The following is a 26376-nucleotide window of genomic DNA, read 5'->3' as shown; positions in this document are numbered from 1 at the left end:
CGAGCCTCTCCTTCACCTTCAAATGCATAAAAATCAACTAAGATTGCTATCAGATTATTGCAATTGGGCTCTGTACAACGTACTTGCCATCGCTCCAAGCCAATGACCCAAAGACACTATCGAAATCGGCTCCCGGGGAAAATTTCATGGGTTGGGCATTGACACTCAGTGTGAAGCTCAACTTCTCGTTTCTATTGCTAAACTTCAAGGTCTATGTTTCCACTGTTACCTGTACCCCTGTTGGAGTAACCATCACATCGTTGGATTCTTCATCATCCCTGACCCTCTTGTGGGGCAGGGGTAGAGGCAGAGGGTTGTCGCTGCTATGAGAAACAACATCTGAATTGGTCCACACGAGCACTAGATCGACTCTAATAATCAACCTGTCTCCATAGAATGTTGGCTCCATGCACTCCCACTCTTTACAGTCTTGACACAGCCCCAAAAACATATTGCCTTCTTGTCACACAACTTCTCGCCTCTTAGAAAGCTCTTACAACTATTGCCCGTAGGCCGACACTGCAATCACCTGCAACAGTGTGAGGATACGAACCTTAGCCCACAACCGCACAGAAGCATAGATAAGGAAAGTTGAAATGTTAGCGCCAATATTGGTGACTGTTCTGGTGAATCTTGCTAACAATTTTGAAGATAGACTCTGATCGAAAAAAAATAAAAAAATAAAATAAATAAAATAAAATAAAATTAAATTAAATTAAAAATAAATAAAAAAAATTGAGTGATAATTGAGATCACTAGGCTGCCCTTTCTGAATAAAGAAATTGGCCGAGGGTTTCGTCAGCAAGGCCCCATTGGTTTGACTTGCCTCGTATGCAATCACATACCTACTCGTGACAAAATATACAGATGCTTTAGAAATCTTCAATAAACCGAAAGACTTTGATCTACCCATTAATCTTTGAGAAAACCTGCTTTCGTTCACAGGTAATGAAGTGCGGGAGCAAGGTCAGTAAGCTCTCTTAATGGTCACAATGGGAAGATAACAATCTTTCGCTGGAGCCGACAAATCTACGCACTGACGCCCAAACACAATCTCCAGTAACACGATGCCCAAGTTGTAAACATCCCTCTTGCTACTCACACCCGCTTCCATGAGACATTCAGGCGCCATGTAGCCCGGAGTGCCTCTCATCCCAACTGAGAAGCCTAGTAGTGTATGTAGGGAAGAGCCAGCTTGTATCCACAGATTTGTAGACTCACAGATCCGCTGCTCCTCCACGATGGGTAGACTCACCACCACTTGATCACCCTCGATCATCCACAAAACTGTCGAAGAGCCACAGAACGACCAAGCTGAGTGCAGAGACGCTCCTCCGATTCTCCAATAGTTAGAACCTCTAGCACTTTATTGCATTGCACCGCAGCTCCACAAGTATGTGTTGATGGACAAACAAAAACTAAAAAATATACTCTTATTTCCCTCAGCCCAAGACGGGCCAAGCCTAGGAGGGGCTAGGCCCTGAGGTCTTTGATACCATGTTAAATTTCCATAAGGTAAATCTGTATTCCATTAATCAAATATGATATTGCATATATACAGGAGCATTGTCTCAAGATAGGAAAACTATCTTGGACACACAATCTATTGGTTGAGAGAATATCTCAACCACACACAAATCTAGGAACATAGTTAGGAACAGACTCCAAATTTAAATAATCACAACTGAGACAAGTAAGAATTACATATTCCAACATGATTTTGATGTAATTTCAGTTGTTGTGATTTTAATTTGGATGTATTTTTACTTTAACTATGTATTGTAATTATAAATGAAATAAAATTAATCAAAATACTTATTGATATTTTATTTTAATTTTGATTGTTTTATTATTTTGTTTAACGAAATTGTTTTTAGTAACCTATTATTTTTATTGTCATTTTTATTGTGAATCTTTAGAAAAACTAGTTTCATTTGTAAAAATAAAATTAGTTTTAAAACTGATTGGATAGTTAGTATTGGAAGAAAAATAAAAAACAATCAAAGAGATTGCAAAAACTGTAATGGTTCCTAACGTTCAACGATACAAAAAAAGTTGCTTTCAATTTCAACTTTCTTTCACATTTCCCTACCCCTCCTATTGACATTCTTTGCACCTCTTGATACAATTACTAATATTATAATTACTATAATTCTTCCTACACAAACCAATAACACTCCGAGAGAAAAAATAATTAAATCAAATATTCTCTCATTACATTGCGATAGTTGTTAATTTTCTTTTTTTCTCCCATTACTTATTCCCCTACCACTTTAAACCAATTTTTTTTTTAAAAGAGTACCCAAAACCATCTGTATTATGAGTATATAATAAAATATATAAATTTATGTATATATAATATTTTAAATTATTTAAATTTAATAAAATACTATTCAATAAATTAATAAAAATATTAAAATTTAATTTGTTTAAATACTCAAATTAATACAATAGCTCAAACATTTTTTATCAATTACAAAGATCATTTAAATCCATTAATAAAGATAAACTATAATGTGAAAAACATATATATAAAATATACCCCATCCAGAGCCATATATAATATATATTCGCAAAGTTTCATTATTTGCTTTACAACTTAGCAACATAAATTTACCAAATATTTATAACATAGTTACTCACATTTAAATACATCCACATGTGCATATTATCCCGGCCCCTCCTCGAATGCAGAACACTCCGTCCATCATTCTTCCCCATCCCAATGTCTATTATTATTTTTTAATTTATATAATAAAAATATATTATTTTAAAATTGAAAAATTAAATAAATAAATAAAAAAATTATAACTCAAAAATAATTTTTCCCAAAATATTAAGCTAAAATGGTTTTAAAATTACCTATAATGGTTTTAAAATTACCTATAATCACTAAATTAGGATACTTTTAAAATTACATACAATTACTACATTAAAATATTTTTAAAATTACATATAATTACTACAATTTAAAAAAAAAAATCTAAACAACATTTTTTAGATTTCAAATATTTATATAATAATGGGATATTACGACAAAGCTTGAGGTGGGACTCGGGCTTGTGTGGGGTCCATGCGTCTTGTCTTTTTGATCAATGCGTGTGGGGTCCGTGTGCGTCTTATCTTTTAGACCAATGCGTGTGGGGTCCATCAACGTCTTATCTTTGACCTCAAAAACGCGTTGGATATGGCCATATTCTATGGTCGATGTCGGTTACAACAGCTGAAGGCTTAATCTAGATATTACAGGGATACAGGTGCGCACCAATTTTCCCACAATTCCTCATGCCCTTTTAGTACCCAATCTTCTACAATTTCTCTGCGCTTTTAAAACAGTGAATCGTCTCTGTGCAGACTCTGCGTCCATAGCATCCAACCATTACTACCTTAATTTCTGTTTTGATCTCGGCAATGGCATCATCTTCATCCTCCACCTTCTCCTCCGCTGCTGCTAATTCCAGCAACAAATCCCACCCAGTTTTCATAAACCATCGCGGGGTTGATGCGAAGAAAACCTTCGCCAGGTCTCTCTACCTTCGCCTTCGCGAGAAAGGATTGACGGCTTTCTTCGATGAGGAGGAGATGCAAGGGGGATTTGAAATTTCTCCTCAACTCGAAGACGCTATTAGCACCGCCTCAGTTCACGTGGCGATCTTTTCTCCTCATTACGCTGAATCAGATTGGTGCCTCAATGAGCTCCGTCTGATGTTAAAGTCAAATGCTCCCATAGTTCCTGTCTTTTACCGCGTCAAACCAGGGGACGTTCGGTGGATGTTGGGCCTCTATGGTGAAGCTCTAGCAACTCATGAAAAGAAGGGGCGACATGATCCCAGCACTATTGAAGAATGGAGAAATGCACTCCATCAAGTTGCAAACAAGAGCGGGTTCGAGCTGCAGAAGGACAATGATGGGTAAAAACTCAAACCTTCCCTATCCTTATGGTTGTATTTTATAGGCATAGACGTTTGTTTCTCACTAGGTCTACTTAATTTCTCCAGCGAGGATTTGGTGCTGGAACTGCTGGATGAGGTGGTTGAATGTGTGTTGGAAAGGGTGCCAAAGCCAGATTTGTACGTGGCGGAGTATCCAACAGGCCTCGATGAGAAACTGAAAGATTTTGAAAATACAGTCCAATTGACGCAACAACAGGGCCGAAAACCCCAGATCTTAGGGATTGTAGGGTTAGGTGGTGTGGGAAAGACAACACTCGCCAAAGCATTCTTCAATAAGAAGAAATCAGATTATGATAGAAGTTGTTTTTTATGTGATGTCAGAGATCATACAACCAATAGGTCTTTACATTTGTTGCAGAGTCAACTTCTTAATAGCTTGATTGGCTTGAATAAGCAGGTAAACAGTGTGCATGAAGGTAAGGGGATGCTTATAGAGCCTCTCAAATCTTGTAAAGCCATAGTGATCTTAGATGATGTTGACGATGTGGATCAGGTGAAGGCATTTTTGCCCCAATCTGATGTTCTCAATCCAGGGAGCTTAATATTGATTACATCTAGAGATAAGAATGTTTTGAGAAGCTCAAAAGTTGAAAATTCATCAATTTATAGCCTATCAGGACTTAAGAAAGAGCACTCCTTAGAGCTCTTTTGTTCCCATGCCTTCAGTCAAGCATTTCCTCTCCCAGAATTTAAATTTCTGGTAGATAAGTTCATAGATTATTGTAATGGATTGCCCCTATCTTTAAAAATATTTGGGGCACTTCTTTATGGTAAAGATATATCTCAGTGGAAAGAAGAATGGGAGAGTCTTAGACAAATAGCTCCCAGAGCGATACAGGACACATTTAAAATAAGCTATAACTCCCTCAATCAAGAGGAAAAAGATATATTCTTAGACATTGCATGCTTTTTGCGATCTCACAACAGAGATGCCGCAATAAGCATATGGAACTCATCGGGCTGGAGAGGAAATCGGGGGTTTCTAAATCTACAGGACAAATCTCTTGTGGAAGTTAACGGCTTGAATGTTATACAGATGCACGACCACCTGACAGACCTGGGAAGACAGGTTGCGAGGTCCTCGTTGCCTCGTCGTCTTTTGATAGCAAAGAACCTCATCCATGATTTGTCACACCAATCATCTGTAAGTGTTCAGTCATTCAATCCTTTAAAGATTATTCACTAAAAGTCTGTGATTGTTTGTTGAATGAACAAATAATAACGATTGTTTTTCAACAATGGACAGGAAATAACCTTCCGCGGAATTGGGATGGTTCCCGGTGGTGGTGGTGATGATGATGATACTGATGGTGATGATGATGATACTGAAAATGCTGTCTTGAAACGCAGTTTCAGGGGTGTGCAAATTCTTCATATGGAAGGTTGTGACCTGGAACCCATTTTGATGAAGGCGAAGCCACCAAACCTATTATGCCTCAGGTGGGACCGATGTCCTCACTCTTTCCTGCCTTCCTGGGTTTCAGTGAAGAATTTAAGGATTCTATATCTGGAGCAATGCGAACTAAAGGCATTGTGGCCTTCCCGGCTTTCAATGACGAATTTAAGGGAATCAAAGGTAAATTGAAATTTGATGTGTTAGTGTTTATATATTTAGCAGCTATTACAGTTGCACAACATTTGTGTTTCGAAGGAATTCAAAAGGTTATGCAGATGAGAATGATGATATTTCTAATGGTTGTAAGTGTAACGTGTGAACATTTTGTTTTTGCAGGAACCTCTGCAGTTTCCGATATATTTGGAGGAGCTGCGGGTAAGCCAATGTGAGAAATTGAGAAGCATAACCGGGTTGGAGCGGACTACAAAGCTAAGATCACTGGATGTTTCTAACTGCTCTGACTTAGAAGAACTGTCTAGTTTGGAAACATTGGTATCCTTGGAGTATTTGGAGGCAGACGGATGTAAGAAACTGAAAGCCATACGAGGGTTGGTGCATGCGACAAGGCTTAGAATCCTAAATGTTCGTGAGTGCTCTGAGTTAGAAGAGCTGCCTAGTTTGGAAACATTGGTATCCTTGGAGCAGTTACGGGCTGATGGATGTAAGAAACTGAAAGCCATACGAGGGTTGGTGCATGCGACAAGGCTTAGAATCCTAAATGTTCCTGAATGCTCTGAGTTAGAAGAGCTGCCTAGTTTGGAAACATTGGTATCCTTGGAGGAATTGCGGGCTACTGGATGTGAGAAACTGAAAGGCATACGAGCGTCGGCGCAGGTGAGAAAGCTCAGATACCTATATGTTTCTAACTGCTCTGAGTTAGAAGAGCTGAGTAGTTTGGAAACATTGGTATCGTTGGAGGATTTGCGGGCTGATGGATGTAAGAAACTGAAAGGCATACGAGCGTCGGCGCAGGTGACAAAGCTTAGATACCTATATGTTGATGAATGCTCTGAGTTAGAAGAGCTGCCTAGTTTGGAAACATTGGTATCCTTGGAGGAGTTGCGGGCTACTGGATGTGAGAAACTGAAAGGCATACGAGCGTCGGCGCAGGTGACAAAGCTCAGACTCCTATATGTTCGTGAGTGCTCTGAGTTAAAAGAGCTGCCTAGTTTGGAAACATTGGTATCCTTGGAGGAGTTGCGGGCTACTGGATGTGAGAAATTGAAAGGCATACGAGCGTCGGCGCAGGTGACAAAGCTCAGATACCTATATGTTTCTAACTGCTCTGAGTTAGAAGAGCTGCCTAGTTTGGAAACATTGGCATCGTTGGAGGATTTGCGGGCTGATGGATGTAAGAAACTGAAAGGCATACGAGCGTCGGCGCAGGTGACAAAGCTTAGATACCTATATGTTGATGAATGCTCTGAGTTAGAAGAGCTGCCTAGTTTGGAAACATTGGTATCGTTGGAGGATTTGCGCGCTGATGGATGTAAGAAGCTGAAGCGCATACGAGCGTCGGCGCAGGTGACAAAGCTTAGAATCCTGTATGTTTCTGGATGCTATGCGCTAGAAAAGCTACCAAGTATAGAAACATTGGTATCTTTGGAGCAGTTACGGGCATCTAAGTGTGTAAAGCTGAGGAGCATATGGGGGTTAGCCCATGCCACAAATCTTAGGATGCTAAATGTTCGCAAGTGCTTTGACTTAGAAGAAGTGGAAGGTATTGAACATTGTACGTGGTTAGAGTCAGAGATGGTCGATGTCTCTGAATGTCACAAATTGGTGTGTCCCGTGTGGGAGTAGCAGCCGAGAAGCTGTGCCGTGATTATCTTGAGAAGGCCCATCACTTTTGAATATATAAATCATTATTTTTATTGTTTATTATTTTAACAAGAGTCATGGTTGAAATAACCATAATTTATTTGATGATAAAAATACACGATAAAAATACATGATGGAATCTTTGATAAAAACAATACGTCGTACAATTAAGCCTGACATGATATTACACATTATATAAAAAACAAATTGACGGCATTTGGAATTAAGGGAAAAAAAAAGAAATATAACATATAGTTAAGGATATAAACTTAAAACACCTTTTTTAAATTAATAAGTTAACTATAAATTTAAAACACAATTTTTCAATCAATAAGTTAATTTCACAATCAGTAAGTAATATGAACATATATTAAAAAAAAATGTTTGTATCGCACCATATATCTATATAGATTTTGGAAATCTCTCTTTCCTTTAATAAAGTTATTACATTGTATAAATAATTAGTTATAAGTAAAAATATGATGATTTAAAAAATATAACATATATATAAATTAATGATATCTATAAAGATATAAATTATATGATTGGTTGTAAATAAGTAACTAATCATTTAACACAAAAGTAACTTATTTGGATGCTTTTTTTTAAATTAATATATTGCTTTTAATTTTTTTTAATCTCCATACTCCTTTTTAAAAGGTCTTCTAAAGGTCGCTATTAAGTTTATAAAAAAGAACACCATATCTACATTTTTTTTGTAAATTGAATTTATATTTTATTGGAAAAAAGAGATTACAAAGATTGTCATTTAAATCTACCTAGTGTACTAAAAAACCTTAATAAATCAAACAACCAAGTACATTCAAAGCAAGAGAGCAGAATGCTTAATCTAGCGCATCTAGGCATAATTATATTGAACATTTCCACAGTATATACAAATAGGACAAAACGAGACCAGGTCTGTGTGGTCTAAAATGCATATGCAAATTAGAGCTTAATTTAATGTCAACCCGGGAAGGTAAACTTAGAAATGCTTATCTAAAATATATAGATCTAGAAAGATTCATATTAACTAATCAAGCCTAGATCTAACAATTGTTTGAGATCTATGATTCTCTTACAAGAATACTTTCTACAAGATCTCTTCCAACATTAGAACATCCAATAAGAAATTAACAACTGAAATGAAATAAACCTAGATCTAATAATTGTCTGAGATCTTACGTTTCTCTTACAAGAACACCTTCAAATAAGATCCTTCCAATATTAGAACATTTAAGAAAACTTGAAAGCTGAAATCAAACAAAAACATAAAGTAAATTATAGACAAATAAACATGCAAGTGAGGCCATGGGGGCCCTCCATAACTCCACCAGCACACCACTTCAATGGAGACTCAGATGTAGAAGCAAAATTGAAGTATAATCCTTTATTTCAAAATCTCAATTACAAACTCCAAAATTCTAAGATTACAAAAACTTCAAGATTACAAATGGAGGAGATTGTACTCCTATTTATACAATGGGATGAGTAACAAACTCATAATGATCATCCACTACTTTCCCAGAATATGATCCCACAAATCTCTCAAGCATTTTTAACTGCTTTCCCATTATTACAAAATATGATCCCACAAATCTCTCAATAAATCTCTCACATATCTTGGATAAGATATGCCAACCATGATTTTCTCCTTAGGATAAGATATGCCTCCATGATTTTCTCCTTTGCATAATTATCTCCTTAATATGGTGGAGGAGATATTAATTCTTCACATATTTCCTACACATCACAAAACTCACATATTCTTGAGATATATATAAAAATATGTATATTTTCTAATGTTTAATCATAAATTCACTTGTAATACAAAAATGAATAAAATGGAAAATAAGAAGGTGAAACCCAAATGTATGTATGAAGATGATATGATAAAAGGTTAATGGGATGATGAAATGTAAGGAATAGTGAAGAAAAAGGTGGATGAAAATATGACATTTCTGAGTCCCAACAAGGTCCGCAAGTACTTCTCCACAGTGATGGAAAAGTTAAAATCCATTAAGGGGAGAGACCATCAAGTTCGTCAATAGGAAATATAGTATACCAACACCAAGTCACGCTTACAGTAGAAAACCAAAAACAATTGACACCATACCAAAGCAAAGCATGGCTCCATGCATCCCTAGAAGTCAACAGAAATTGGTTTCCACAAAAGAAAATAGTTGTCTAGGCAAAGATAGATGTAGTCACCACATCTCTTTTCAAAGATAAGTTACCATCGCCCGAGCCAATCTATTTCCATTCTGTATGTAAGCATATTTTAGTTCTTTGAGATTAATGAAGTGAAGTGTTATTTCTGCTACACCTTTGTATTTATGGTTATAGCTATATTTGTTTGTGTTCTTTTTTAATTTCGGATCAATGGTATCAAAGCGGTCTGCTCTTTTTTTATTTTTCTTTGCATGTCCCCATTGAGGTTGGAGTATAAGGAGTTAGGGCTCGAACTGGTTGAACCTTTGCAAGGCCAGTCTCGCAAGCCCCCGACAAATTCCCATGACAGAAGAAAAAAAAGACAAGGGGCTAGGATATCCTTTCAAAATATTTCTCGAAGAAGCCCTCGAGCGACAGAGGAACGCGATGATGGATAACTTCACCCAGATCCTTCAGCGGCTACCCACATGCAACACATCTTCTTCCAGTAACCACTCTAGAAGTGCCACTCCCTTTAAGGTACAAGTTAAATTTTACATCCCCATATTTGACTGTCAAATAGATGTGAATTCCATAGATAAATGGTTAAATCTTCTTGAAGGATATTTCTCGGTTTATGATTTTTCCAACCAGGAAGATATTACTTTTGGACTCCTCAAAGTCTCCCCCCATGTTAAGAACTGGTCGCAAACCTACTATGAGAAGAGGGACGAGAGTGAACCCTCACTATTTTTAGTCACACCCACTTGGAATTATTTTTGAGACACCTTCAAGGAGGAGTACTACCTAGTTGAGAGATATGAGGATAAATACATAAAGTGGACCACGCTGTGACATGGAAGGGACTAAGACATACTAGAGTTCACAAATATTTTTCATACCATTCGCACGAAGTTGGGTATCAAGGATTCTGAGCGACATTTGGTACTTAAGTACCATGGTTGTTTACACAAATACATATAGGATGAGATGGAGTTCCTGGACATCTCCTCGCTCGGCATTTCCTATTGATATGCTATCAAGGTCGAGCATAAATTTAAACAAAAGAAGCGATACTTTGGATTTGTGAATCCGAAGCAAGGGAAAGATGCCCCTAAACCGCAAAATAAAGGACAAATCCAAGGCGGGGTGACCTAAGGCAACCCGTCGAAGCCACAAGTGAAGAACAACACCACAAAGACAAACAAGGACACAGGAAAATGTTGTGAGTTCCATAAGAGCCTCACTCACAACGCAAGAAAGTGTTAGGCCAAGTAGTCACTGGTGGTCAAGCTGAAGGCTTCCGAATCAGATGCATGTTTCAACTCTAAGTTAGAACTCGACAAGGGGAATGACATAGGGAAGCAAATTATTGATGCAAAGCCCAGTGCCCTTGTTAGGTCCCTATAATACTAGTGATTCCCCCATTACTATTATAATTGTAGCCCTTATTGTTATTGTTGTGGCCCTATTGTACCTATATTGTTATTATTATGCCCCATAGAAGCCCACTATTGTTATTTTTGTTCCCTTATATTATTATTGTTATGTCGGATTTGATTATATTGTGACCCCTTAGACTCCTATATATAGAAAGGAGGTTTTTTCACTTGTAGCATCCAAGAATTGTTCATTTGCTAATTTAAAGGAGGTTTACCCGTCGAAGAAGTTGATTTCTAAGTCGTTGACCTATCTTTTCTATCTTTTTGTGACCTGGATTCATAACATTTAGTATCAAATTTTTGGATTCTAGGGTTTTGCTGCTCCAAAACAGGTCATCGTGGAATTTTCGCTATAACTATTTTTATGCGATGTTTAAGAAGCTAAAAAAAACCCATTCGATCTGAAATCCCGATGATCCTCAGGTCTGAATTTCAGATCTTGTGTCGCTATAGTTTCAAAGATATGTTCCAAGTAAGTTAGGGTTTTTGTAGGCTCCCGAATTACATCCCAAATAGGTGACCTTGGGAAAATAGTCATAACTTTCCTTCTGAGTATCAGATTGAAATTTCGTAAGAAGGTACAGAAAGAGGGTGGACTATAGTTTTTTGTGCATTGTTTTCAGGTCTAGAGGTTGAAACTATGACATGTGGCACTTCATACAAGTTTTCTCTACTGAAAAAGTGTATAATCAGGTCATCGTGGGAGATTAGGCATAACGATTTCTTGGAGAATCCAATTTCGATCAGACTAGTGGAATTGGAAAGAGGACTCAGAGGGCTACTACAGTTTGTAATTTTAGACCTTAGAGATCCGAAATTTTAGAGATACATCAGATACAATATCAAGCGCCTACAAAGTGAGAAAAGGTGTGTAGTTTTTTTAAAACTTTTGCATAGGTTTGGTTTGAAAAATTAGTTTGAAGGAATTCAAAGGGCATAGTGAAGCATAATTATAATTGATGCCCTGAAGAAAGAAAATGGAAACACCTAGTGGGCAAACCTGGAAGATCTAGCATGACTCATGAAGAAGAGGAAGAAATGCAATATGATATATCAAAATTATGAGACCAAGTGCAACAAAATTCACTCTCACAAAAAGTAACAGAAGCTAAGATGGATGGTTTAAAAAAATATGTTGAAGCTAAGATGGATGGCATGGAAGCTAAGATGGATGGTTTACATAAAGGTGTGGAAGTTGAGATGGACGGTTTAAAGAAAGACGTAGAAGATAATATGAATGACATGGAAGCTAAGATGGATGGTGTGGAAGCTAAGATGGATGGTTTAAAGAAAGGCGTGGAAGCTAAGATGGATGGTTTAGAAGAAAAACTTAAAGGCAACATGGAAGATTTGAAGACATATTTGACAAAGTTTCTACAATAAATGCTTACTAATAGCGAAAGAGTAGTAAAGGAAACTCATGATGAGAAAAAATAAATGTTAATCATGATTTTAGAGACTCTAATGTTGGATCGAAGATCCACTAAGTTCCAAAGATCGATATGAGGAATTTTGATGGAAAGGATCCTGTAACATGGATACTACAGATGAAGCAATATTTTGATCTCCATAATGTGTAAAACACACAAAAGGTACACATTGCAACTTTATATTTGGAACCAAATCAGTGTGTATGGTATCGTTGGATTTGCTCTTGTAAACAGATTATCACTTGGGAAATTTTTAAGGATGAAATGATAGCACATTATGAGGATACAAAAGAAACATTTTTCTTAGCCAATTGATAAATCTCAAACAAAAGGGTTCAATGATGGAGCACATTAAGGACTTCCAAAAATTGAGTAAAGGGTAAAAGATATTCCAGAGGAGCATAGGATTGGTGTATTCATAGGGACTTTAAATGGTAACATCCAACATGAGGTTTACCTTTGGGAACCTGATTCGTTGGAGAAGGCATTTAGGTTGGCAAGAAAAATGGAAAGAAAAGCTATGGCAACAAGGAAGCCTACCACTCACAATTATAAAGATGGAAGTGTTGTTGCCCCTAGCCTTCCACAACCTACAAGGTTGACACCACAACAATTGGAAGAAAAAAGAGCAAAAGGGCTTTGTTACAGTTGTGATAGCAAATACACTAAAGGTCATAAGTGTGCTGAGAAAAAATTATTTTATATAGATGGTGAAGAGGAGGAGGAAAAGGAACAAGAAAAATCAAAAGAAGAAACAAACCCTAGAAAAAGAAGAAATGAATCCGACCATATCTTGTAATGCATTGGCTGTAATTACCACTCCTCAAACTATCAAGATAGAAGGACATATCAAGAAGAAAAATGTAATAGTGTTGATTGATTCGAGTAGTACCCATAATTTTATTCATTATAAGATAGCCAAGGATATGAATTGCTTCCTATATCTAGCACCAGAGTGTCAAGTGATGGTTGCAAGTGGAGGAACCATAAATTTCTCTGGAAAGTGCCATAATATCAAGTTATCCATGGGAGAATATGTATTTAATAGCCCAATGCTTTCCATTCCAATGGGTGGTGTTGATGTACTAGGAGTCCAATGGCTACAATCCTTGGGTACAATAACTTTTAATTTTCACGAATGTTTCATGAAATTTTCTTCAAAAGGAAAGGATGTTGAATTAAGGGGTATCGTAGGGAAAATGGGAAAGATAATTAGCTCTAACACAATGCCAAATCTTCTAAATAAATAACAATGAGGCATAATTTCACAATTATGTTCACTAGAGGTTCCCACATCGAAATCATCTATTTCTCCAAATCTCCAAAAATTCTTGGACAATCATTCCAAGGTATTTGACACTCCCAAAGGCCTCCCACCTATTCGTGATCATGATCAAGTTGTTCATTTAATTCCAAGAAGTGTTCTTCCAAACATCAGGGCTTATAGATATCCCTATGCCCAAAAGAGTTAAATTGAATGTATGGTTGTAAAAATGATAGAGGCTAGTATAATTCAACCTAGTCAAAGTTGTTTCTCTGCTCCAGTAGTATTGATTCACAAGAAGGATGGATCATGGCGCACGTGTCCGGATTATAAGGAGCTCAACAAGCTCACTATTAAAGATAAATTTCCCATTCCTTTCATTGATGAATTAATGGATGAATTGCATGGATCAAATTACTTCACCAAGTTGGATCTTCATTTAGGATATCATCAAATCAGAATGAAGACTGAAGACATTCTAAAAGCAACATTTAGAACTCATGAGGGTCATTATGGAATTTTTGGTTGTGCCTTTTGGCCTTACCAATGCACCTTCTACATTTAAAGGTTTGATGAATTCCATTTTCAAACCCTTCCTTAGAAAATTTGTGTTAGTATTTTTTGATGATATACTAATCTACAACAAGTCTTGGAAGGATCATGTTCAACATGTTGAAAGGGTGCTCAAACTATTGGAGGAGAAACAATTATATGCAAAAAACTTCAAATGTTTCTTTGGAGTACAAGAGGTGGAATATCTGGGTCATATTGTATCTCATGAAGGTGTTAAGGGAGATCCTAGCAAAATTAAAGCCATTAAGGATTGGAAAATTCCCACATCCATAAATCATCTGCGAGGATTTCTCTTGTTGACAGGGTATTATCGCAAGTTTTTTAAGAATTATGGGAGAATAGCAACACCTCTAACAACATTAATGAAGAAAGATGCATTTTCATGGACTCTAGAAGCAACAAAGGCCTTTGAACATCTTAAAGAGGCAATGTGTCAAGCACCGGTCTTAGCTGCGCCGAACTTCACAAAATTTTTTATTGTGGAATGTGATGCTTGAGGAAATGGAATTGGTGTTGTTTTAATGCAAGAAGAAAGATTCATTGCTTTCGAAAGTCGTCCAATCAAAGGAAATTATATACACAAAGCTATTTATGAGAAGGAATGTTGGCAACCACATGCACTTAAGAAATGGCGGCCCTACCTAATGGGAAGACACTTGAAGGTAAAAACGGATCATGATAGTCTTAAATAATTTTTAGAACAAATATTATCTTAAGGAGAGAAACAGAAATGGTTCACAAAGGTGTTGGATTATGACTTTGAAATCATCTACAAAAAAGGGAAGAAAAATGTTGTGGCAGATGCACTCTCAAGAAAGGATAAGGATGTGGGAGCATTTCTTTGCGCCATTTCTATTATCCAACTAGATTAGATAAATGAAGCAAAGGATGAATGGAAGAATGACGAAGAAGTGTGGGCACTGATTCAAAAGTTACAACAAGATCCTAATACATCTGATACATTTAGCTGGAAAAATGATTCGTTATGGTACAAATATCTCTTATACCTATGTAAGAATTCCCAACTCAAACAAAAGATTCTTATGTAATTTCACATCTCTCCCTTAGGAGGGCACTCAATATTTCTAAAAACTTACCACATGGTTAAGAAGGAATTTTTTTGGGATGGCCTTAAATCAGATATTTAAAAGTTTGTGGTGGAATTTATGGTTTTCCAACAAAATAACGTTGAAACAATTAAGACCCCAGGTCTATTACAACATTTATCCATTCCAAGCCAACATTAGGAGGAGGTTTCAATGGATTTTATCACAGGTTTACCCAAGTCCGAATGAAAGGGTGTTATCATGGTGGTAATTGAAAGACTTACCAAGTATGAACACTTTTGTGCATTATCTCATCCATTTAAAGTGAGTATAGTTTCTACTACATTTATGGAAACAATTCAAAAGCTACATGGAAACCCAAAGATTATTGTAAGCGACATAGATCCCATTTTCACTGGAAATTTTTGGACATAATTATTTTCTTGTCTTAGTACTCAGTTAGCTCATAGCTCATCTTATCATCCTCAATCTGATGGGAAAACTAAGATAGTAAACAAATGTTTGGAAGGATATCTTCGTTGCTTTGTATCTAATAAACAGACACAATGGGTCAAATGGTTGCCTCTGGCTGAATGGTGGTATAACACTTCCTTCCATACTGCAGAAAAAATGACCCCATTTATGGCACTTTATGGATATCATCCACCGTCCATCACATCATATTTAAGAGAAAATTCTAAGGTTCAAGTAGTGGAAGATCACATCGAGCATCAACAAAAAGTTCTCCAAATCTTAAAGGATAACCTCACTTTGGTGCAGAATAGAATGAAACAACAGGCAGATCAACATCGCAGCGAAAGAAGTTTTGATGTAGGTGATTGGGTATTCCTACGAATACAACCATATAAACAAATATCCCTCAAGCAAGCTAAGAAGGATAATAAATTATCACCAAAGTATTATGGCCCATACAAGGTGTTGCAAAATATAGGTACTATGGCATACAAATTGGAGCTTCCTGCATCTTCCTAAGTGCACCTAGTTTTCCATGTTTCATGCTTAAAGAAGGTTATAGGTGACAAGCTCCCAATTCAAACAATATTGCCAAAACTTGATAAGGAAGGAAAAATAATATTGGAACCTGAAGCAGTCACAGAAACAAGAACTTGACAACTACAAAATCAATTAATTTCAGAGTATCTCACCAAGTAGAAGAACTTACTCACTGAAGATTCCACATGGGAGTATAAGAATTTTATACAGAAGCATCCAGAACTACTCAAGCGTTGAGGACAACACCTTTTTGAAGGAGAGGGGCATGTTAGGTCCCTAAATACTAGTGAGTCCCCCATTACTTTGGTCACTGTAGCACTTATTGTTATTATTGTGCCCCTATTGTACCCATATTGTTATTATTGTGCCCCATAGAAGCCAACTATTGTTATTTTTGTGCCCTTATATTATTATTGTTATGTCGGCTTTGATTATATTGTGACCCTTTAGACTCTTATATATAGAAAGGAGGTTTTGCCATTTGTAGCATCCAAGAATTGTTCATTTGTGTAATGTAAATGAGGTTACCCCCCAGAAGAGGCTGATTTCTAAGTCATTGATCTATCTTTTCTATCTTTTTCTGAGTTGGTTTCATAACAACCACCATTTCCACCTCTAAGATCCAGAAGGATTAGCTCGAAGATCCAAATGAGGGGCACCACCTCTTCCACTCATAAATGTGGGTGAAGGGTTCTCTATTGTAGTTCATTGTTGGCATAAGGAGCCAAAAGAACCTTATTTTAGCAAAGGTATTGAAGCGACTAGACCTACCGACCACAATACACCCATAGACATACACTATCGAATGGCTTCACCAAGGACGAGATCTTCGCATCAACTAGTAGTGTCACCTTCCCTACAACATCAAACCCTTCATGGATGAGGTACTGTGTTATGTTTCTCCTATTTAAGTTTGTGATGTGTTATTAGGCCAACCATACTTGTGGAAATGACATGTTATGTATGAGTTTAGGCCTCGCACTACTATTATTACTTTGGGAAATAATTTGTACCGGATACTGGAGGTAGCATCGCTTACCACCATCTCTTCATTTCCTAGACCGGGAAATTTGTTTTACTTTTGATTCGCCCTTAGGGAAATAACAAGGTTGTGGCCAGGACCTCTAGAAAGGGCTCCTCTACCTAGAAACAACAGATGGACAAGGTTGTGGAGGAGTACAGGACATCTTCACCTCACCCACAGGGGTACCTCTACACTATCAAATCAAGCACTCCATCGATCTGACCCTAGGCGCACCGCTACCCAATGGACAAATCTATAGACACTCTGTTATGGAGAATGATGAAATCAAGAGGAAGATTCAAGAGTTGCTGCAAAAAGGGCACATCAAGTTCATCACCTTGTGGGAGTCCGATCGTGTTGGTACAAAAGAAGGATGGGACCTGGAGATTTTGTATTGACTATCGAGTGCTGAACAAGATCACTATTCAGAATAGGTATCCAATCCCATAGATTGATAACCTACTGGACCAACTCAAGGGGGGAAAATATTTCATCAAGATTAACTTGAAGTCTAGTTATCACCAGGTACCAAACAAACCATCTAACGTGTGGAATACTTCCTTCAAATCCAAGAAGGGCATTTTCGAATGGTTGGCCATGCCTTTTGGGTTGACAAATTCCCCTGAAACCTTCATGAGGTTGATGGATGACATCTTGCGACCATTCACCAACTCATTCGTGGTGGTGTATTTGGATGACATCATGATCTTCAACCAAAGTTGGGAAGAGCACCTCCACCATATTCAACAGGTCCTCCAAACCTTGTGACAACACAACTTGTGTTCCAATTTGGAGAAATGAATTTTTGGGTTGACCTAGGTTCAATATCTAGGGTACATCGTTGATGAGATGGGTGTGCATATGGATCTAGCCAAGATACAATCATTTAGGATTGTTTAGCCCCAACCACTCTAACATAGCTCCGCAACTTTCTGGGTCTTGCCAATTTCAACCGCGGGTTTGTGTTGGGGTTCTCTCATATTACTTGGCCTTTAAGTCAAGTCACCAACGGAAGAGAAAAATCAAAGTTATTTTGGTTTGAATCCCAACATAAGGAATTTTCCGAGTTGAAGCATCGCCTCTGCTCTGCACCAGTTCTCACATTACTAGACCAACAAAAACAATTTGAGATTGAGACAGATGCCTCTGACTATGCTATTGGTGTAGCTCTTACTCAGTAAAGGCATCGAGTGGCATATCACAGTGAGACACTTTTAGATACGTCTGAAAGTATACCACCTATGACAAAGAGTTGTATTCCATTGTACTAACCTACCGAAAATGGAAGCATTATATTTCGTTGAAGGAAACAATCATCCACACAGATCACTGACCCTTACAGTTCATACAGACACAAGGGAAGTTACAGAATGATCACCATTACAAAAGGTCCACATACCTACAACTGTTCAATTTGAAAATTAAGTACAAGAAGGGCAACACCAATAATGTTGCAGACTACCTCAGTCGATTGTCGGTCATGGTGTTGACCACTGTGCTCGAATCTTATGGGCACAAGACTTTGGGGTGGTCGCATCTTTACGAAAGTGATCCAAAATTCAACAACACATACCAGACGCTCTTGGAAGGCAAGCAAGTTCCAAATTTTCAACTCTAGGATGCATTGTTATGCTACTTGGGACACCTCTATGTTCCTTCAAGTGAGCGTACCAAGATGATTTGGGAGGTGCACTATAGTCGGGTCACTGGACATTTCAGAGTAGAGAAAGCAGTAGTAGTGCTGTAGAAGTATTCTTGTTGGTGAAACCTTCAACAAGATGTTGGGAAGTACATCAGATCTTGCACTACCCACATTATTTCCAAACTGACCATCAAGAAACAAAGCCTATATACTCCTCTACCTACTCCTAGTCAACCTTGGGAATCGATCTCGATGGATTACATGTTAGGATTTCCTTCTACTAAGCATGGGAACGACTATGTTTTCATGGTCGTTAACAGATTCTCTAAGATGGCCATTCTGGCGGCCTGCAAAAATAGTATCACAGTAGAAGCCACTGCTAAGCTCTTCTTTGAAAAAGTGTGGGTACATTTTGGGATCCCACAATCCATTATCTCATTTTAGGATAGCAGGTTCCTAATTACATTTTGGTCAATTTTCTAGTTGAAGATGGATACCAAACTCAGTGAGTCCACAAATTTCCACCCCCAAACTGATGGCTAAATAGAGGTCGTCAACAAGATTATCATACACGTTATTCACATGTACAACTTGAAGCATCCATACACATAGGATGAAGCCTCCTCTATGTCCAACACAGCTATAACAAAGCTCTCCATAGCTCAACATACCAAATCCCTTTTTAGATGGGGTCGGGATTCCATCCATTATGTCCCATTGATGTGGTCATTCCATTTGTAGCTACTTAGGAAGACTCGGCTCATGTTTAGTCTGAAGCTTACAGGGCTAACAAATTCATTGAGCACATTAATCACATCCTCCAACAGGTCCATGACATATTGGACAGAGCCAATGCTAAGTACAAGAAATGACATGATCAACATTGGGTGCCACACAAGTTCTAGGTGGGTGACAAAGTTTGGCTACATTTGAAAAAGGAGCACCTCGTTGGGACCCACCGTAAGCTTCGCCTGCTGTGATACTGTCCATACACCATTAACAAGGTTGTAGGGGACAATACCTTCGATCTTAACATTCCACCATTCCTTAGCCTGCACCTACTGTTCAATGTGCATTGCCTTCGACCTTACTTTCCAACATTACTTAACACATCCAACATTGCAAAACAACTCACACCAATATAGTTTAACCCAAACTGCATGGAACATGACACAACTGATCAAATCATGGATATGTAGATCAAGAATACTCACCAACAAAGGATTCAATTATATCAACATGTCAAATCATACCAACTCCTTCACCACGGCAAGTGGTTCACCATGGACCAAGTTCAACAAAAATTTCCTCACCTCATGGAGGCTTTGCACGCAATGGGGACCATTGATTCCTAAGGAGGGAAGGTAGATCCAAGTGGATATTGGTGGTGACCCACCTAATCCACCTAGACCTTCGATAAGTTTCATTAGTTTCCTTGTTTATAGCAACATTTACTATTTTTAGTAGTTTTTTCGGGTCTTGAAATTCTGGAGTAGTTTTGACCCACTAAATGGAATTTTTTTAGGTCCATAGTAGTTTCCATAGGCAAGGGCCTATTACAAATTTTTTAATGTTTGGAGAGATATTTCCAACGAGGTATCGTATGTGCCAAAAGGAGATAATATGACCAAGTTACGACCCAAGGAAGTTGGTTGCCCAACTAACCCCAATGGGGCCCAAAAACTCTTGGCATTCCATCTCTTGGGGTTAGGGTTTTGGTTGTTTAGGGTTTCCCCTTGTTATTCAATAATAAAAAGGCCCTTGAACCTCATTGTAACACAGTTCAGAGGCATGTAGCCGCCACATATTTTCTCAAAGATAAACAACCATCGCCCAAGCTAGTTTATTTCCATTATGTATGTAAGCACATTTCAGTTCTTTGAGATTAATGGAATGAAGTGTTATTTCTATTGCACCTCCGTATTTTTGGTTATATTTGAATTTTTTTGCATTCATGTTTAAGTTTGGATCAATTCGAGTGCTCAAGAGACCACTAGAACAACTCCCAAGTCCTATTTTGAGCATCCTCCACTTGGATCAAATCCCTCACAAGTGGAAGTCATGGCATTTACTCCACCTTGGTGGCTCCTGCTATCTCCATATCAGGCTCCTCTTCTCCCGCACCCGTGCAATAAATTGACTAATGTCATGGGAATTCCCTTCTCAAGGCTTCATTCTACCTCTGTTATTCCATCTAGTGCTTCCTCTGGCTTCGACACTATGACCCCGCTCTGATGCCATCAAACAATGAATCGTCATAGGGGGAGAGGTTAACGCCCTTGCAGAGGCAGATGTCATGGGCATATCCCCACCACCTTCGACAATGCCACCATTGTTTAGATGTTCGATTATGGCATACCAAAGTCCATTAGAAGATATGCCATGTCTATGGAGGAGGTGGAGACTCACAGAGGTCATTCGACGCTCTAGGCTCTATAGAACGTCCTCACATGCCAGCTTAAATAGAGAGCCCAAGAGAGGCTAAATGCCTCTGGCTAGATAGCTGAGCTCTCAACCCACTAGAGCCACTCCTCCTCACTCAAACATCTGGCCAGAGACCTCAACATCGAATTCCAACAAAACATCCCTTCCTCCTCTTCTCCTACTCACTCTCCTTCGCATTACCCTCATGTCGGATCCTCATCTCCACCTGTCCCTTGCGCTCCCGTGGCCCATTTACCTCCTTCCCATGCTCTCGTCCCCTAGGTGGATGATGCTCCTCCTTCCTCCCATCCTCATCCCAGTCCCAATAGCTACTACATCTCGGAAGAGATTTCAGTAGACACTAGCAGCATGCAAGTTCAATGCAGTGCCCAGGTATAATGTGGCACTAGCGTGGCGATCATGCAGTTCCAATGCGGAAAAATATAGCACTCCAACCTTATGGTAATTTTCAGGTTGGTTCTCTCAGACCAGTCTGGCTTCATGGTAGGATCCCTTCAATTTTTATTTTTGTGTGGATGGTGGACATGTGCCGTAGAGCCTTGAGGCTTGTTGATGGTTATGGCTCCACACCAGTTTTGGATTCTCAGTTTTGGATTCTCATGCAAAGAAATGTAATTTTAGATCTAAGGTGCATGTTTCTTGTTAACTGTTAGTTTTTTTTTGAAATTTGTAAGACCTCCAAGATTTGGTTTCTCCTTCTTGGGGGTATATCCTTTCAATTCTCATCTCTGGTTTCCTCACACTGAGGCAGATAATGAACACTTGGATGTAAACTATGTAATTTTTTTGTCTGTTAATACAATGTAAATATGTTTGCTTACAACCAAAAAAATTAAAAAGATCATATTAATAAACCAAAAATATTTGAGTGTCAATTATAAATATACTACTTCAATGCACATATTAAATAACATAATTTCATACCAATTATATATATAGAGATATAAAGTAGTTTAAATTAGTTATTTTTATATGAAATTTATTTAATTTTTAATATGAAATTGATATGTGGTATTTAACTAATTTTATTTTAAAAAATCAATGGGAATTTTATATATATATGGAGAGAGAGAGAGAGAGAGAGAGAATTTTATATATATACGGAGAGAGAGAGAGAGAGTTTTTATTCCATTAATAGGTTATTTATAATTCACTATATATGAGAGAGAGAGAGAGAGAGAGAGAGAGAGAGAGAGAGAGAGTTTTTATTCCATTAATAGGTTATTTATAATTCACTATATGGGGGAGAGAGAGAGAGAGAGAGAGAGAGAGAGAGAGAGAGAGAGAGAGAGAGAGAGAGAGAGAGAGTTTTTATTCCATTAATAGGTTATTTATAATTCACTATATGAGGGGGATTTGATAATTCCTTCAATGCTTAATATGGAGTTTACATGTAGGATTTAAAGAAAAACATTAATAACAAAAAAATCCAATGCAAAAGGGATTCAATGTAAATACAGAGGTAGTATGTAAAGCAAATAAAAATAAAAAACGTTGATGGTTAAAAAACATTATTAATGTATTGCTCAAGATGAATAAGGTGTGTAATTCCTTCCATTGATAAGTGTTTTTTTAATGAGTGGCATGTAACATTTAAAAAAAAGATATTATTAAAAGAAAAATTGAATGTTAGATGGAAGAATGATTTGCCCACCAATGGGATGTTATCACTAGGATTAGGATGTTATCAATAGGATTTATGAAGCCTAGGTCAAGGCCAACCCCAATGTTGGATGGAAGGACGATCTACCAATTAGTGGGATGTTATCACGAGCTTTAGGATATTATCACCAGGATTGCGTGAAGCATGGGCTAGGGCCAACCCTAGCATTGGATGGAAGAATTATTTGTCCACTAGTAGGACTCTATCACCAATATTGTGTGAAGCTCAGTCGCGAAGGCCAACCCTAATGTTGGATGAAAGGATGATCTACCAACTAGTGGAATTTTATCACCAGGTTTAGGATACTATCATTGGGATTGTGTGAAGCCTAGGCTAGGGCCAACCCTAATGTTGGATTGAAGAAAAACTTTCCCACCAATAGGATGTTAAGCCTTTTTCGAAGCTGAGTCGAGCTTGGAAGCCCCTTGGGATATTTTAATTTCCCTAAAGGTGGCTCCCATCCTCAACCCCTCCCCATGAGTTTTGAACCTATGACTTGGTGGGGATAAAACATCACACAAATAAATTGATCTCTCTCTCTCTCTCTCTCTCTCTCTCTCTATATATATATATATATATATATATATATATATATATCTAGAGAGAGAGAGAGAGAGAGAGAGAGTATATCTATATTGTATAAATAAAATGAGAAAAAATTAAAGTTTAAACATTTTATTAGTGTGTTTCTCAAGATGAAGGAGATTTGTAATTCATTTCATGCTTAGAATGGAGTAGAAATATGGAACATATATAAATAAACAACGTAGATCCATGTTAACTTAGGATCTATCAAACTTTTATAGCGATAATTTATAGGTGCAAACATTTCTTCAAGTTTTATGTTTTAAAAGAGGTTTGCACATCAAGAAATTTGATCCCTCTCAGTGCTTGAGAGAGTTGGGGTTAAAATTGATCTATGGTGATATATATTGAGATATACACACTTGTGTGTGTGTGTGTGTGTGTGTGTGTGTGTGTATGTATATATATGTAACCCATCCATCACAGTTCACTGCAAATGGCTTCCACTTGAAAGTATTATCCAAGAACCTCGTAAAAGAACACAAAAGCAAATATGAAGAACCTTAGAATGAAAGAAGGCCAAAAAGAAGAAAAAATCCCTAATAGCCATTGAAATCAAGGAGATAGGGGAGAGAAGGGTAAAATTTCAAATCTTAAATGCCCACACCTATTTTTTTTACAACTCTAATATTTGTTTTGATGATTGCACTAAGAAGCAGTCTACAATCCAGTATGGCAGTGATGTTGTAAAATGTTATGTAAGAAATTATGTAATCTAATGTTATGTTGACTCGATCAACATTAAAATTGAAAATTAAAAATTAAAAATTAAAATTAGAGTTTCAGTTAGTTATTTGATGGGTTTATCGATGGTGGTTTACAAGCCCATTGTATTTGTTATGATTAAGCCTATTTAAAGGCTTGAGGAAATTTGTTATGTAATGCAAGAGTACCATCATAGATCCATCTTAACTACATACTTGATCCCTCTTGATGCTTAACAGATCTAGATTTAAGATGGAGGTAGGTTGGTTTTAACAAAACAGAAAATGTTTTGGTTGTATTTGACAGGAAAATCAACTTGTAACATGCAATTTTCCCATCAAGTTTCATCTATGGGAAGATAATAGACAAATTATTGTTGTTTGGAAGTGTCAATGAACAAGTAATGTCACAACCCTTGAAAAGAACATCAATATGTCTTTAGTGAAGCTAGAATATAAAGGAAAATTTGTGGATTGCATGGTGGATTTGTTAATTATAAGTTAGCCAAAATTTAATGGAAAAATTGTGGACTGCATAATGGATACATTAATTTGAAAACCATAATCATCATACCTTATTATACACAATTCAATCAATCACTTCCAATGAGTGGAGATCTATTAGCCACAACATCCAAAGAATTCCTTCACAAGATTGCACGATATTTCTGACCATCCTTCCATCATCACTTCTCTGGCTATCCTTAAAATTCCACCATGATAGAGACTCCCTCCATCACATTTCTGGTTTATAATTGGTATTGTATAAATGAAGAATCCTAATGAATACACTTTGCGCATTTAGGAATTTTATAAATAGACATCACTTTGGAAAATTTAGGATGGATATAATTAATTAAAGTGATAAGAATTGTTATTGTGAATTGTAATTTGAAATTAATAATATTTACTATTTTAATTAATTCAATATATGATTTATTAAAGATTGCAATGGTAAAAATAAACTTATGTGGAGAAGAGTAATTTAACAGGCATGTGAGTAAAAAGGAAGACTCAATGCTATCAATCTACGTACCAAATTATAGCACAAGAAATTAAAATTGCTTAAAGCAAGAGTTCTATGAGGCAAAGTCCATTTCTCCAGCCAAGTGTCTTTTATTCCTAGATGTCTATGGCATCAAGAAATTTTTAAAATGAATGAGAAGGAAAATATTTGTTCAACATACTTACAAATGAGGAAGCTCTTAAATGTGTAAGTAAAGAACTTTTAAATGGAAGATTATCCTCTCATCTCCTCTTCTATGGCTACAAATTTTCCATTGAACAACTTGGTAACTCCATAGTCATGGAAAACCTGTAAAAAATAAATATAATTCAACAATACCAATTTAAATCAAAATATATGAATCCTTAGAAAAACAAAATTGTATTAAATAAAATGTAGACCAACTGAAAAGATTAAAACTTATAGATTTAGCATCAAGTCGGTGTGTTGTGTTTGACTACAGTGATATAGAGAAATGAATTACACTTCAATTGAATAGTCATATGGGATTTATAGTTTTCGATAAAGTTTTAATGCATAATTAGCTATGGAAAAATCAATTTCTCTATGTTCAATACTGGAAAAAACTACTTGTTATTTTATAATAAAAAAATCAAAACTTCTTGTTATGTTATGGAAACATCAATAGTTTATGTTAAAAAAATAATTACCATCTTAAATATTTACTAGATTGTATTATAGGTTAACTTTCCAATTTTAAGAGTTAGAACTACTATATATCTTATACTTAAAGTGAATCATATATATATATATATATATATATATATATATATATTTTTTTTTATTTTTATTTTTTTTTTCTTTTTTTCTTTTTTTCTTTTTTTCTTTTTCTTTGGTGGGGTAAATTATATTCATTCAAAAGTGGGAGTTATAGAGTAGTAGTAAGAGTTTTCAATCAATCTATTACATGGTAGACCTGACCAAAGCCAAAAATAGTCTCTCTGAAGAGAGGTACAAGATAAATAAAAGGAGGAAAGATCAAAATACAACATAGTGTAGTAGGCCTAATTGGTCGAAAATGAGCAATAGAACCTAGAAACCCAGAAGACAAAACCATTGCATACAATCAAGCGAATGGATCTAAGTTTGTGCCAACCACCTGGATGGGGCCCTTGTCTCCAATAGTGCCCCCTAGTAAGGGGGGAATCCTGAAATGCTGATCAGTGTGTTTTATCTATCAATATAGTTCCTTCATG

At 36.9% G+C, this 26376-nt stretch overlaps 2 protein-coding genes across 2 annotated transcripts; both read left to right on the top strand.

Moving 5' to 3' along the window:
• The first annotated feature begins 3202 nt into the window (after positions 1-3202).
• On the top strand, positions 3203-5538 carry LOC149201263 (TMV resistance protein N-like). The gene is made up of 3 exons (XM_089401244.1): positions 3203-3911; positions 3999-5097; positions 5200-5538. Exons 1-3 carry the CDS (start codon positions 3412-3414, stop codon positions 5536-5538), a joined length of 1938 nt encoding a protein of 645 aa, XP_089257370.1. The 5' UTR covers positions 3203-3411.
• A 123-nt stretch (positions 5539-5661) lies between these two features.
• On the top strand, positions 5662-7152 carry LOC149201262 (uncharacterized; the record flags this gene model as incomplete). The annotated part of the gene is made up of 1 exon (XM_089401243.1): positions 5662-7152. A coding segment is annotated over one exon (1491 nt), but the record flags the coding sequence as incomplete, so codon positions are not given.
• Between the last annotated feature and the right edge of the window lie 19224 nt (positions 7153-26376).

The sequence above is a fragment of the Pinus tabuliformis genome, chromosome 2_1, assembly GCF_031772625.1.
Source record: "Pinus tabuliformis cultivar Carrire ecotype Pingquan chromosome 2_1, CPIR1, whole genome shotgun sequence".
NCBI classification, from domain to species: domain Eukaryota; kingdom Viridiplantae; phylum Streptophyta; class Pinopsida; order Pinales; family Pinaceae; genus Pinus; species Pinus tabuliformis.
The sequence above is the reverse complement of the archived record's forward strand: the minus strand, read 5'-3'. Positions and strand labels throughout refer to the sequence as shown.